Source organism: Notolepis coatsorum (genome assembly GCF_963971535.1).
Source record: "Notolepis coatsorum genome assembly, chromosome: 19".
NCBI lineage: Eukaryota > Metazoa > Chordata > Actinopteri > Aulopiformes > Paralepididae > Notolepis > Notolepis coatsorum.
In genome coordinates, this window is record NC_140183.1 from 75,298,889 (window position 1) to 75,314,794 (window position 15,906).

At 44.5% G+C, this 15,906-nt stretch overlaps 1 protein-coding gene across 1 annotated transcript in view; it reads left to right on the plus strand.

The window, feature by feature from the left end:
- creb5b (cAMP responsive element binding protein 5b) overlaps window positions 1-9,685 on the plus strand; it is a 63,444-nt gene extending 53,759 nt beyond the window's left edge. The window contains exons 4-7 of the mRNA XM_084336705.1: window positions 2,108-2,401; window positions 4,440-4,667; window positions 7,540-7,648; window positions 9,552-9,685. Coding sequence (XP_084192831.1) covers window positions 2,108-2,401; window positions 4,440-4,667; window positions 7,540-7,648; window positions 9,552-9,664 — 744 coding nt within the window. The 3' untranslated portion in view covers window positions 9,665-9,685. The remainder of the gene's footprint in view (window positions 1-2,107; window positions 2,402-4,439; window positions 4,668-7,539; window positions 7,649-9,551) is intronic.
- Window positions 9,686-15,906: the final 6,221 nt, after the last annotated feature.

Sequence of the window (15,906 nt, forward strand, 5' to 3'; positions counted from 1 at the left end):
AGAAAGAAAGAGAGAGACTGACAGGAACGAAGGAGAGATAGAGGACGGACTAAATTGCTGTGAACTATTCCACCGTCAGATAGATTTATAGAGTCATCTATCATCACACGACGAAGTCTCTGGGCCCCGCAGTACCTGCTGCTCGTCCACACGAGGCCATGAGACGAAGACCTCTCCTCTCTCACAGTGAGGGGTGTTAAGAGGGGAACAACGCCCCAATTTCTGGATTCATACCTTGTTATTCTTCTGCTCCGAGACGGTGAAAAAATTAACACCCCTCTCCCCCAAATTAGAAAAATCACTCGAGCTTGTGATGTCGTCAAGTGTAAAGTCTGAAGCTGCTCCGTAGACGGTGCATTGAGCACACGGGATTTCAGAATTCACACGTGTTCCCTTTATTAACTCATTCAGCGCCAATCGCGAGTATAGTCGGGTTTTAATCGTTATTTCTTTTATTAGAGATATCCATAAATTTTCATCCATCCAGCCTGATGTTATCATTGGGAATGGGTCTGAGCTCGCAAAAGGGCAAATACCACTGCCTACGCCTTCCAGCTGGTATTGCACTCCATTGGGAATGGTGTAGTTTCTTTTCTGGGACGATCCGAGCCGTGCGGGCGGGGTTTAGGTGCTCAGGCGAGGTAGGCCTTTGCAACGATGGTATGGAACAGTAACCCCGCCCGCCCCCTCATGTGTAACGGTCGGTAATGTGGGACGGAGCTCCACGAGCAGTATTTGGAATGGCGGTCAGATAATTGGATTATTTCTTTTGCATTACATCAGAGACAAGGTAAGAACACTATATCTAAATTTGATCGTTGATCTGATATTTATTTCTACCGCGATCGACGCTGTCTCTGTGTGTGTGTGGCTGTGTGCCGTTGGGTGCAGGAGGTGGGGGGGGGGGGGGGGGGGGGGGGGGGGGGGGGCGCAGCGGTCCAGGGCTCTTTTCATTCTTGCATGAGGAAGGATAATAATGATATCTAGCGTTAATTTCAGGAAGATTCGATAATCAGGCGAAAAATTACAACGTGTTTAGTGTATTCCACTAAAACGCTATTATCGCATCTTTTCCTGGAATTACACAGAAGCACTCAAACTATACTCATATTCAAAACGGTATAAAACGGAAATGTACAGATGAAAAAACAATCCGTTTTGTACATGTTGACTGGAAGCAACTCACTGATAATCGACGGATGTATTAGACCCATAGCTATCATTTAAGATATATTTTAAGCACTCGCAAATCTCGCAGAGGCCCCATTGATTAAAGCGGTGGCGTTCTAGCGCCCTCTCGCGCATTAAGCGATGGCGCAGAATGATTTAATCCCCTTGGGGACGTTCAGGTTTCATGGCAGCATGGGGGAGGGGGGAGGGGAGGTACGCGGAGGGAAAAGATAATAATATAAATAATAATAGAATAATAATAATAATAATAATGATAATAGAATGGCAGTATATTCTATTGATAATAGTATACATGGCATTGGCATACATATAATAGTATACATGGTAGGCTACATATAATGGTATACATATAATTGTATACATGTTGTACATCACAAGTTATACATCACAAGTGTATTCCTCTGGTCTAAGATGGTACAAATATATGAGTGAAAATGAGCAACTCTAAACCGAATCCAAAAACTAAAACGGTTCAACTGTTAAAAACTTGGCAGATTTTCAAGTATGAAATCTGAAGCTGCTCCATAGACAATGAATTGGGGGGGGGAAGCTTTATAGATGACACTGAGAGCAGCCAGGGGAATGTTCTGAGTTCATAGGTACATTCTGTTTCAGGACTGAGATCACTACTAGAGAATAAAGCTCATTTGGATATAAAACAAATAAATCAAACATCCTGTGGGTCCACAAAATCACTATCCCATTCATTGTCAATGGAGCAGCTCCAGACTTTATACTTGACGACGTCACAAGTTTGATTTTTACTTCTCTGGTTTCTGGCTTTGGGAGAGTCATGGGCGTAATGGGAGTTCATAAATATTGATTGGACTTTCTCTCGCCATGGAAACAACATATTGGAATCCTTAATTTTGTGCCGGCGTTCCCCTTTAAACACTGAGCGCTTGTGTCTCCGCAGAGGCTGAAGGCTGCACTCGCGCACCACCCGGGCGCCATCTCCAACGGCAACATGAACTCCATGGGGCACATGATGGAGATGATGTCCTCGCGGCAGGAGCAAGGCGGCGGCCACCACCACATGCACTCCCACCCGCACCAGCACCTGCAGGCCCCGCCCCACGCCTACCAGCACCACGGCCACCACCACCACCCCCCGCAGGGACACAACCCCCACCACAACTCCCACAACCCCCACCTCCACCCGGGGCACCCGCACCAGACCTCGCCCCACCAGCTGCACTCCGGCTCCCAGGTCAGTGGTGGAAACTATCTATGTATTTATTTGTTTTATTTTTTGGAATATAGATTTGAACCCTTTCACTACCACACTACAGAAGGTTAACCCTTTCACTACCACACTACAGAAGGTTAACCCTTTCACTACCACACTACAGAAGGTTAACCCTTTCACTACCACACTACAAAAGGTTAACCCTTTCACTACCACACTACAAAAGGTTAACCCTTTCACTAGCACACTACAGAAGGTTAACCCTTTCACTACCACACTACAGAAGGCTAACCCTTTCACTACCACACTACAGAAGGTTAACCCTTTCACTACCACACTACAGAAGGTTAACCCTTTCACTACCACACTACAGACGGTTAACCTATTACAATCTTTTAAAACATATATCTCTTTTTCCCCCCCATATATTCTAATGACAGAAATCTATTACAAAACTTCCAGGAGGTTTTAATATAAATTCTCTGCTCAGTCTAAAATTATGGCAATTTTATGTTTGTGTCTACATTACTGCTGTGATGCACTTTGGGCTGCAATTCTTGTATAAAAGGTGCTATATAAATAAAGTTTAATATTATAATAATAATAATTATTATTATTATTAATAGCACATCAACTACAGCCACGCGAGGCTCCTTGTACCAATGTACCGCACGTCAACGTCCCGCGCGCCAACGTACCACGACTAAAACAAGGCAGCAGTTTAGAGGTCCCTTTTTGAACAAACAGTTTCAAAGACGGCTATTAGTGGTCTAGCGTAAAAAAAATATAAGAAGAAATTATATTTCAGATCCACCGTGAAATCCGCCAGGTCGGACACGTTTTTCCTTCCCCGTGTGGATCCCGCTGCCAGGGAGTTTCCTGGCAACCGCTTCCAAAGGTCAGTGTTTCCTTTGAGGTTGGTCAGCCACAGGTCAGCGTCGGAGGCCCCGCCACGGATGGAAGGGTCACCAAGAGGCCGTAAAAAGTGGACATTATAAAAGATTCTCAGGACTGTCTTTTGGAAACTATTCGCCCCACGCCCTTCTCCCCGCTGCCAAGCTGCCGTGACGCGCCCACAACGTGCTCCAGGTGCCTCGGACAGAGGAAGCTTTTATTAGCCCTCGGTTAAACGGCCTTGTCATCTGTCGGCGGGGGAATATGTACTTTAAATTCTAGTGAAGTATTCCTCTGGCACTCTTATGCAGAGTTGAAAGTCTTTATTAATATAGAGTAAAAAAATAAATAAAAACTAGACCTTGTATAGGGTCTTCTTCAGGGCATGGTCATTCAAGCTTCGTCATTAAAACTTTGCTTTTAACTTTAGCTAAACTGCTGCCCGCGCGACATCAAGGGCATCGGAATATGAATAAACTTTGTTGTGACTTTGTCTAACGTCTGCAGACAAACAGACCATCAGGAAAATGCTATTTATGCTCCAAATACACCATTAAGAGGTTGCAACAACACCTGATGTATACACTGCAGCTTTTAAAGCAGCTTTGATTTTCCATGGTCCTCATAAAAATGGTAATGATCTGAAGACTGAAAACACTTGACCTTGCCAAGTATATGTCAAGATCAGTCAGTGGGCATGCGGTAGTAGAAACAGGCCTTTTTCCTTTTTTCCCCCTTTACCCTGCGTCTGGCGGTGTTAGTCTGAGTGGAGGTGGGCGGTGGAAAATGGCCTCCCGACACCTATTTAACTAGGTGGGACGGCCCGTGAATCAGTCCAGTCACTCAGTCAGTCAGTCAGTCAGTCACTCAGTCACTCCCGACGCCCACGGCTGGTCTAACGCCGTGGGCACGTGGCGCGACCAGATGTTGTTTTTGGGGAAGTTGCCAGACATGGAATAGCTACAGGAGGTAATGTATAGGTGCTTGTTCAGAGAGGTAGGCCTTTAGGCAACGCAGCAGTGACAGTAGACAGGTGGCTGGCTGGGGTCCAGAGGCCTGGAGGCTGGCTGCAAGTCTGGTGGCATACTGTACACCTACAGGCAATGTCGTCTTATCGGGGGACTGGTTTTTAAAACCGGATGTCCTGCTTGCCGTGGCGTTTCAGATGTCCCCCGCGGCCCAGCAGATGCAGCCCACGCAGACGATGCACTCTCCGCCCCCCAGCGGCGGGCGGCGCAGGCGGACGGTTGACGAGGACCCGGACGAGCGCCGGCGGAAGTTCCTGGAGCGAAACAGAGCGGCGGCGACGCGGTGCCGACAGAAGAGGAAAGTGTGGGTGGTCTCTCTGGAGAAGAAGGCAGAGGAGCTCACCCAGACCAACATGCAGCTTCAGGTACACACACAGAGACACACACACAGCTCACCCAGACCAACATGCAGCTTCAGGTACACACACAGAGACACACACACAGCTCACCCAGACCAACATGCAGCTTCAGGTACACACACAGAGACACACACACAGCTCACCCAGACCAACATGCAGCTTCAGGTACACACACAGAGACACACACACAGCTCACCCAGACCAACATGCAGCTTCAGGTACACACACAGAGACACACACACAGCTCACCCAGACCAACATGCAGCTTCAGGTACACACACAGAGACACACACACAGCTCACCCAGACCAACATGCAGCTTCAGGTACACACACAGAGACACACACACAGCTCACCCAGACCAACATGCAGCTTCAGGTACACACACAGAGACACACACACAGCTCACCCAGACCAACATGCAGCTTCAGGTACACACACAGAGACACACACAGCTCACACACACACACACACACACACACACACACACACACACACACACACACACACACACACACACACACACACACACACACACACACACACACACACACACACACACACACACACACACACACACACACACACACACACACACACACACACACACACACACACACACACACGTACACATACACATACACATACACACACAGACACAATCATACACACAAAACATACACACATACACATACAGTACACATACACATACATATACATATACATATGCATACACATACGCATACACACACACACACACACACACACACACACACACACACACACACACACGGGAGCTGCCCAGTGCGACCACACGTCTGAGGTGCCTTGCTCAGAGGCACCTGAGAGATAGTTGTCGAGGGAGTGGAGAGCCGCACTCGTTCCCTTCTCCCGAGAAGATCTGACACGATCTCAAACCCTGCCCTCTTTTCTTGATCATCATTTGGGAACCTAAGGGGAAGCAACGGCTGTGATTGGAGGATCAAGAAAAGAGGGCGGGTTTGAGATCAGGTCAAGTGTTCCTATTGAACCAATAACATCATCCTGAGGACAGGGGGGATGTGACGATGGCAGAGCCTGTATGTCTCTGTTGTGAAGAGCACCACGTCAATCAGCCTACCTTCTTTTCTGTTTAGATTAGATTCAAATGTAGTGTCATCATACAGCACAAGTACAGTACAACGAAGAGAGGTCTGGCATCCAACCAGAGTGCAAATGTAACAGTAAAGTGCAACAGCGATATACAATGTACAGGTGATTAAACTGGGTATAAAATATATAAATTAGTACTACTGAGTATAGTGCTAATCAGATGTATGTAGAGTTGTAATATTAATATGTACAGTGATACAGGTATAAAGACACTATGGTAGTAGTCATACTGGCCAGCAGCGTAATTAAGAGTAGGTAAGGGATATGTAGATATAGATATAGTATCTACAGATGTAAAAAGGATTATATGCAGGTACAGACAGTGGATATACAGTAAGAATAAATACAGTATATATATGTGGTATGTACAGCATTATTAATTGTTTTTTTTTATCTCATTCATTCCATAAGAATGTAGAATACACATTTACAGATTTTTTTTTTAATATGGTCCATTTGCATGTTCTTGGTATCTGATTCTAGTGACATCTATGGATCTCAGGGAATGTATTCCCACTGTCAGAAATACTGTGTCTGTTCCTAGGCTTGAGTAAATTGTAATGAACCAAATGAGAATATCAATAAATTTTTTTTTTTATCTTTGACTGTGAATAACAACATGCTAAAATTGACCAGACCTGAAAAATCTAAGCAAATTAATAAATGGAAGATGATTAAACAGAAGGTTTTGTAGATACAGTACTGAATTCTGCCATCCATTTGAAATATGATTATAGAATATAGAATATCAGGCATAAAATGGTTATGCGATTAAAATGTGATTTATTAGATTAATTAATTACAAATCCTGTAATTAATTAGATACATTTTTTTAATCGCCTGACAGCACTAATATATATATATATATATATATATATATATATATATATATATATATATATATATATATATATATATATATATATATATATATATATATATATATATATATATATATATATATATATATATATATATATATATATATATATATATATATATATGCAGTAAAATATAATGTATAAATGTATATGTACGGTATATATACAAGACTATTGCTGTATATTTTTGCTGTTTAATATTACCCTATTCCACATTATTTGCATATCCAGGACTTTGGCTTGTGTCTGTAATCAGAGAAAGTTGTGGTCAGACGTCTCGAATGGACTTGTTTTGGCTGAGGAGTCATTCACCTCACAAAACTCCCACGCAGACCAGCAGACAATGATAAGGGAACATTTAAAAGCATTCTCTCAGATCTTATTTTAGATTAAGATCTCTCCTCGTGTCAAATCCTCGCGGAATGTTTGTAGTCATAACCCTCACTGTAGTACAGTAGGAATGCAGCATAATCAGTCAGGTTTCTTGCCAGACACCACCGATAATGATTTCACTGTTGAATATAGATTTTTAACCCTTTCACTACCACACTACAAAGGGTTAACCTTTCACTACCACACTACAAAGGGTTAACCTTTCACTACCACACTACAGAAGGTTAACCCTTTCACTACCACACTACAAAGGGTTAACGCTTTCACTACCACACTACAGAAGGTTAACCCTTTCACTACCACGCTACAAAGGGTTAACGCTTTCACTACCACACTACAGAAGTCAGTGATGCCATGCAGACCCTTTTGTTTCGTAGGAATAGACTGCCTTTATGGTGTATCCTGCACCCTGGCGGAGGACGAGAGTTGAACCCTGGTGTGTTTCTCTTTCAGAACGAGGTGACCATGCTAAAGAACGAGGTGACTCAACTCAAGCAGCTCCTCCTCACTCACAAAGACTGTCACATCACCACTATGCAGAAAGACTCCCAAGGTTACCTCAGTGAGTAGCTCTCTCCCTCTCTCTCTCTCTCCCTCTCTCTCTCCCTCTCCCTCTCTCTCTCTCTCTCTCTCTCTCTCTCTCTCTCTCTCTCACATACATACACACTCGCATGGCACGGCTGTACTGAACTCTGCATCGTCTGCATGCCTTATCCGCACAAAGCGCAGAATTCCACACTAGTTCTCCCATCAGAACGGTGTATAGACTCTGCAGAATGAAGCGGTCTGATGGACATTCAGTGCTGCTAAGACCCCCCCCCCCCCCCCCCCGCGCTCTGTACTGGCGTCCAGCTCTCATGCTCTCTTCAAACTCGGGGGTCCTTGACATGGATCTTACCATATGGATCTTAACACAGCATGAGCCAGACTGGGTTTTTTGGACCCTCACTGTTTCACGAGCGCGGGGGAGAGGGGGAGGTAGGTGTGGACCTGGTCTTGAGAGAACCGCTAGTCTGGATCCCCAAACGATGAGGCCTATTTTTCCATCCATCCATCCATCCATCCATCCATCCATCCATCCATCCATCCATCCATCCGAGGGGCGACTGGGCCACATGGCACGCGGAGGCCGTGCCATGACTCCGCTCGGAGAAAGACATCACGGGCCGCCCCGTCCACCACCGCACGGCGTTCCAAAAAACTCCCCACGTCCCCGCTCCCAGGATCCTGCTGATTACTGCCCCCCCCCCCCCCCCCCCCCCCCCTTCAGCGCAGAGCCACACATGACATCACAGACTCCACCCCTCTGATAGGGATACGAGTGACATTTCCATGTAATTAGGAGAAGGCACCTCCCTGCCTTTAGAGCAGGAAAATCAGGCTCACTTCTCTCGCTGGCTGAATGGTTTCTTTTATAAAGGAGAGAGGCGGGCTCCCAGGCCTGGGCGTTTTCTCATCGATGGGACGTAGCGCTGTGTACAGATGTCACTTCTAATGTGTCTAGAAATCCTCACAAGTGTTTATGGAGTTGAATATGATTCACTTTTCCTTAATTTTTTTTCTTTTTTTCTTATCCTTTAATGGGCAGTTTTGGAATGCCAGGTGAGGATTTACGAGTGTATGTTTGGTGTGGTCTTTGTACAGGATGATGAAAAAAAAATATATATATATTTTGCTAATAAAGCTGTGTTTTTTTTTATAACAATAACAGGTTTTGGTTTGTGGTTATTTTTGATGAAATGTCTGTCTGTGTGTGTTGAGGGAATGCTGCAAACAGGTTGTGAGGGGTTACATTCTCCCCACACACATGCATGTGCATGCACACGCACACACACTCACAGACTATCACTACCACCACCCACCCACACACACACACTCACACGCACACGCACGCACTCACACGCACACGCACGCACACACACACACACACACACACACACACACACACACACACAAGCATACACTCACACACACACAGACACACACACACAAACAACCACCACTACCCACACACTCATATACACACACACAACCACCACTACCCACACTCATATACACACACACACCACTACCCACACACACAACCACCACTACCTACACACTCATATACACACACACACACCACTACCCACACACACAACCACCACTACCTACACACTCATATACACACACACACACAACCACCTACCTACACACTCATATACACACACACACACCACTACCCACACACACAACCACCACTACCTACACACTCATATACACACACACAACCACCACTACCTACACACTCATATACACACACACAACCACCACTACCTACACACTCATATACACACACACACAACCACCACTACCTACACACTCATATACACACACACAACCACCACCCACACACACGCGCACACACGCGCACACACACACACACACGTCCTCCCTCCTCTCAGTGACGTGTTCTGTGCCCTCAGGTCCAGAGAGCAGTCCGGCAGGCAGTCCGTCCCCAGCGTGCTCCCAGCAGCAGGTCATCCAGCACAACACCATCACCACCACGGCCAACCACCGCACAGACCCCATCCACTAGGGACACGGAAGACCCCTGACCCCACCCTAACCCCCCCCCCCCCCCCCCCTCCGCTCTCAGAGGGCTGTCTGTCAGTACGGTTGCACACACTGCCTCCTCCTTCAGGTCCCCCCCCCCCCCCCCACCCCCATCAAGAGAGACCTCTGAAGCCTGAAAGGCTGCTCTTTATACAGTAGTTATGTATTTTTATAGACCCTATTATTGACTCATAAATGTTCTCTGGTTTTGTCTTATTTCGTTGTCTCTCTCTCTGTTTGTCAATTTTTTTTTTTATCTGCATTTTTTTTTACTTGTACTTGTAGCTAAAAGGGAGTTTGGGGGAAATCATGCAGCATTAACTAACACATGACTTTCTGTTGCTGTCAATGTGGAATAACTGTACCAAACGGAACCACGGTAGTCATGACACCACAGGGAGGGGAGACAACACGTCTCAGAGCATCATCTCTGCGACCCCCCCACCCCCAACCATCCTCCCCCATGTTTCTATACGACTGATGCGTAGAACATGTCATATATCGAGGTGTCTGATCACACTGTTTGTGTCACATACTGGAGAGCAGCATGCGTGTCATACACGGAGTGTGATGCCAGGCGTGACCAGACCGCGTGGGACCTTTTCTGCCTTTTTAAGTTGTTTTTCAAACAAAGTCTAAACTGTAGCCATGATATGTTTTAAAGACAGAGATAAGCTGGTGTTACGATACTTTTTTTCTTTCTTTTTTCGTTCTAGAAAGGTATAAGACTGTTAACCTCGTCCCTGTTATTCAGTGGTACCCAGAGAGTGTTATGAAATACTGCATGATGTAGAAAAAAAAAAAAAATACCGTATGATCAAATCGAAGCAATACATCCCAGTATTGATTACGTCGTGTCCACCGTGTGATCAGCATGGCCAAGCCAATCTGGTCCCAAGGACACACACTCGGCTGTTACAGCTTTGTAATATATAACCCTACACTGTGATCGCAGTGAGGCAGCTCGGGGGTTGAAAGCGAACCCCTCCGCTCTCCAGGACCAACTGAAGCTTTAAAGAATGAGGCTTTGTGTGCTACTGCATCAAGGATCCAGTTTTTTTGGATTCTGTGGCAGATTCCAAATGATTATACGATTCCAGTATGTGTGTGGGTGCGTGCGTGTGTATGTGCTTGTGTTCTGCCCTCTTCGTCCCCAGAATCAGGTTCAGACATGAGACGTAGGGAAAAGGAGTCGATCGCAAAAAAAACACGACTTTTCTGACTGAGCGTATGAGTAGGAATGAATAGATGAGGTTGGTTGTTTTTAAATCCCACGGCGGGCGTAGTGTTCTACTGTCGCTAAGGAGGTGCAGTTTCCGCCTATGCTTTTCCAAGTGTCACGACGTGCCTGAATATTCTCTCCAAATCATTTGCCAGCTGACTAGGTTATATATGCAAGAGAATGTTTATTGTTTCAGGTTCCTTATTACCGCGACCTTCCCCTTGAATGATCAAGCCTTTAAACTAATTGCTTTCCGGTGTGTTATGGATCAACCATTCGTACCTGTCGTCAGCTTTGTCAGGGATTCGTGCTGCACGTGGAAGCAAAGCCAGCTGATCAAGGAGTGAAATACTGACTTTTCATTTAACCTCTGACCTCTTTGTCGATGTCACCCCTCCTCCTCACTCTTCTATGGGTCTCTTTCAGTAGTGAAGCTTAAAGGACCATACCAGTTTCATTTAGACTTCTCTCCATTAGCAGAGATTGCCCCCTATCTCCTTCAGCACATTTTGTGTACATAAGTGTATACAGTGTATACTTCAGCAGATCTCAGCCTACATTTTTAAATGTGATTCACTGCCATTCATGTTGAAAAGGTGTGTAAAAACACTAGGTATAGGTAATTGATTTATTTAATCTTAATACAAGGCATTCACATTCATGCGTTGATATCAAATCACCTCTACTTACATGGGTAGAGTTGTGGACGGGGTTCGAGCGAACTGGGAAGCTTGTGGAAATGTATTTGCTGTCTTGTTCGTATTTGTGTGTAACCACCACAGCCTCGAACCAGCATGATTTATATTCTTCCTACAGCTTCTTTGTTTCCAGCGGAGTCCAACTTCCTCTTCACAAATTCACACATGTCTGAGGTGTAACGTTCAGCCAATCGCTGACCTCCATTATACTTTGGTTCTGCCCTTCGAGCTATCAATCACAACGGAGCCAAGGGAGCCGTTGAGCCCAATTTTACGCTTGGGAGAAATAGTTTTTTTACACGGACTGCATTTCAAACTCAAACTTGAAGTTGAAGAGGGCTTAGTGAGCTTTAGCTTACGTTGACACACATTTCCAGGTACATTCTGTAACGTTTACTGAATATGGACAAAGCGTAAACAAACGTGATCTCAAAAAACAGTTGATCTAAAAAAATAAAGCAATTTGGGGGGAAATCTGTGTGGTCGATGTTGACAGTAGACAGTGACACTGGTAGGGTCCTTTAAAGATGTCCTCTCATGTTGGCAATGGACAGTGACACTGGTTGGGTCCTTTAAAGACCTCTTATGTTGACAATGGACAGTGACATGGGAATGGTCCTTTAAAGATGTCCTCTTATGTTGACAATGGACAGTGACACTGGTAGGGTCTTTTAACACTTTGAGCGCCAGGCCCGACTATAGTCGGGTTAACTCGCCGAACGTTGGGTGCCAGGACCATCGTTATTTATTTTATTCGATATTCCATTCATAAAAACATGCAGGCAGCCTGTGTTATCACTGGGGATGGGTCTGAGATCGCAAAAGTCCAATACCGCCGCCTATCGCCTTGCGGCCGCTATTGCACTCCATTTGAAACTATGTGGCTTGGTATGTGGGCCAAGCTGCGGCGGCGGGCGGGGTCTAACTCCTCGGGCAAGGCAATCGCTTATAACGGATGCATCGACGAGGGTCTGCCCCCCCCCGTTCATGTTCAATGCTGGATTACGTTGGCACCTTGATCGACATCAGTACTTGGAATGGCGATCAGATAATTGGAATATTCTTTTCGGGACAGATCCTGGTCAAGGTAAGGACTATATGCTATCAATATTGCGTTGGTCCGATAATCCCTTCCCCGCGATTGGAGCGTGTGTCTGTAATGTACTGTGTAACGTATTCCGTTGGTGACGATCGAAGCATAGAACCCCCCCCCCCCTTTAATGCATGCATGATGAAACATAATACCGATAATCTAGCGTTGATTTCAGATTGATTGTTGATCCAAGCGAGGAATGGCACGATTCCTAGTGAAATGCAATAAAACGCTCTTTAGCTGCGTTTCCTGGGATTACACAGAATCACTCTAAAACTATACTCATATTCACCACGGTATAAAACGGGAATGTATGAATGAAGAAATTATCTGTTTTTTGCATCTTGACCGGAAGAAACTCAATGACAATCGACTATATTATTAGATCCATAGCTATAATATATAATATAGCTTTAGGCCTGCAAACACAGCCACGTATCCCCATGTTAAAAGGCGCTGGCCTTTCAACAGCAAGAGTAAACAGCGCCATCTGGCGCTCAAAGTGTTAAAGATGTCCTCTTATGTTGACAGTGACATGGGAATGGTCTTTTAAAGATGTCCTCTTATGTTGACAATGGACAGTGACACTGGTATGGTCCTTTAAATATGTCCTCTTATGTTGACAATGGACAGTGACACTGGTAGGGTCTTTTAAAGATGTCCTCTTATATTGACAATGACACTGGCATGGTCCTTTAAAGATGTCCTCTTATGTTGACAATGGACAGTGACACTGGTAGTGTCTTTTAAAGATGTCCTCTCATGTCGACCACAACAACTTCCCCTTCCTGCAGCCTATAGAATAGTGCTTCGTTTAGCGTGACCATAATGCACTGTATTTTCCAGTAGGAGTGGTGGAAGGACAGGTGAGGGAGACCACGCAGCTGTCTATGCACTTTGTCCTCTGTGATGCCAGAGGGTAGAATAGCCATATTAAAAAGGTCTGAGTAGTTTCTCAGTGATCCCTGTTCACACACCAGCAAGACACCGACTGTCTTCGGCTTTGTGGAGAGACTGTGTGCCTGACGCGTGTCGTACTTGTATGTCTGTTATGAGAAGGGAACCCAGAGCTCACCTCCTAAACTTCGACCTTTCATTGTGGGACAGGGCTCTTATTGGCCTATCTTAAGCCCCGTCCTCTTTTCCTTGATCCTCCAATCGCAGCTGTTTTTTGCGATTGGAGGATCAAGAAAAGAGGCCGGGGCTTGAGATAGGTCAATACTCTTTAGCTTTAAACACAAATCTGTCGTTTCCTTTGTGCCCTTTTTGTGTGATGGAAATCCAAAAGCTCCAGGTTTGTCGACGGTGAAGGTAGCTAACATTTACATGTGTGAACTGGAAAAAAATACATTTTCTTTCTTTTTCTCATAATGGGCTTCATGTCTGGTAGAAGGATGTGGATAGTTTATGCCATGTCGTATAATGTCATCCCTGTCTGTGTGTGTACTGTGTGTTTAAGATAATTACTTTTTTTCTATTCTCTTATAGTAAGAAGGGCTTCCTTATAGCAACCTGGTAAAAGAAAAGCTTGCCTTATTTCAGGTCCCTTTTTTTTTCTTTTTGCATATCCCGATTATTACACCATCTTGAATGAACCCCCTTGGCATGGGAGAATGACATTGACCTCAAAATACTCTCAACTGGAATCGGTGGGATGTCGTTACTAGTTTGAGTTTCGACATCGCAGTCTCTAGTGTAAGTGTCGACAGTAGACCTGGGTTTGTACGTAAGGGAAAATTAAATAATAAAAAGATACTCATCTACTGTAAGGGCAGGCTTACAGGACGGGTGAGAATGCAAAGTATGAGTGCGTTCGTGTGAAAGGTGGGGAGCAGTTCCTACACATTAAATGACATTATAATTGTATCATTTTAAATATAAAAAAAAAACTATAAATATTGTATAGAATGTCATCGATTTATGTAATCTTGTACATGTAATGCAACCACCTTTCTTTTCGAAGGGAGTTAAACGTTTGGTACACGTTTGTAAATAATGTTTTGCATATAGCACTTGCTGCCTTTCATTGTACGTCGAGGCTCATTTCAGCGCTTAAAACACGTTGTCCTTTTGTCCTGTTTTGTTATGTGTAATGAATCCATGAATCCATTCTTGCCTGCATAACTTTGTACATTTTTGTGTCTTTAATGGCATCGTCTCTTTTTTTTCCCTTTTCTTTTGTTGTTGTTGTTTTTGCATTTGTACAGATGTTAAATATCACTGCAGCTACATTATGGTATGAAAATAAAGCACTTGTTCTGTGACATAATACACATAAATATACACCTGTTTATTTTTTATTCAGTCTGGACTTGCTGTATGTGTTGCTTAGCAACAACATCAAGACAAGAGAAGCCTAGTCATTCCTGCTGGAGTTTCCAGGGACATCAAGAATGCGCTGGATAACCTGAAGCATGTAAAACACGGACTAAAGCAGACCACTAATGTGTTTGTTTCTACATTGTGTTCCAGTGTCCTTGAACCATAATTGCTCATTAAAAAGTTAGATGCTTAAAAGGTTGAGAACACTCATTAAATATTGAAATGGCTAGACTTCTTGATAAGATGCCTAATGAAATAACACAGCGGTTTACCTCTGTACTTGACATAACGCAGACATCTTTGTTGCACTCTGTCAAAATGCCAAACCCCCGCAGCCGATAGCAGTAGAGTGTGTGTGTGCCTTGTGTGTGTGTGGATTGGCTCTAGGGAATTGAAGTTCAGCCTTGTGACTTTTAACAGTCCAAGAAACCTTTACTTCAAAAAGAACCAACAAATATCAAATAATAGTAAATTGTCAAAACTCACAGCAGTGTGTTCCTGCCAGTTCCTGTGAGGACCGCTAGTCACAGTTGATCTCATTGGTACAAACCATCTCATCTCCAGCTGGAAACTCAATTATGATTTGCTTCCCTGCCATCTCTGTTTCAGTGTTTGGTACTCTGACCTTTGAAGAGGAGGAAATACTGAAAGTTTATTTGGAGCACAGTGGCCTCTGGTGGACATCAGTGGAACTTACCACTTACGCCCATGCCTAAAATGTGCTTGTACGCGGAATTGGTAGCAGAGAGGCTTTCAAAAGCCTTCAACGTAAAGACGTGTCTGATAATAATACACTACTTGTACACACTACATAGTACGTACTAAAACAAGAATACAGTGTGGGTGTTCTGATGGCTCACCACATGTACTCATATATTCAGATTCAAATT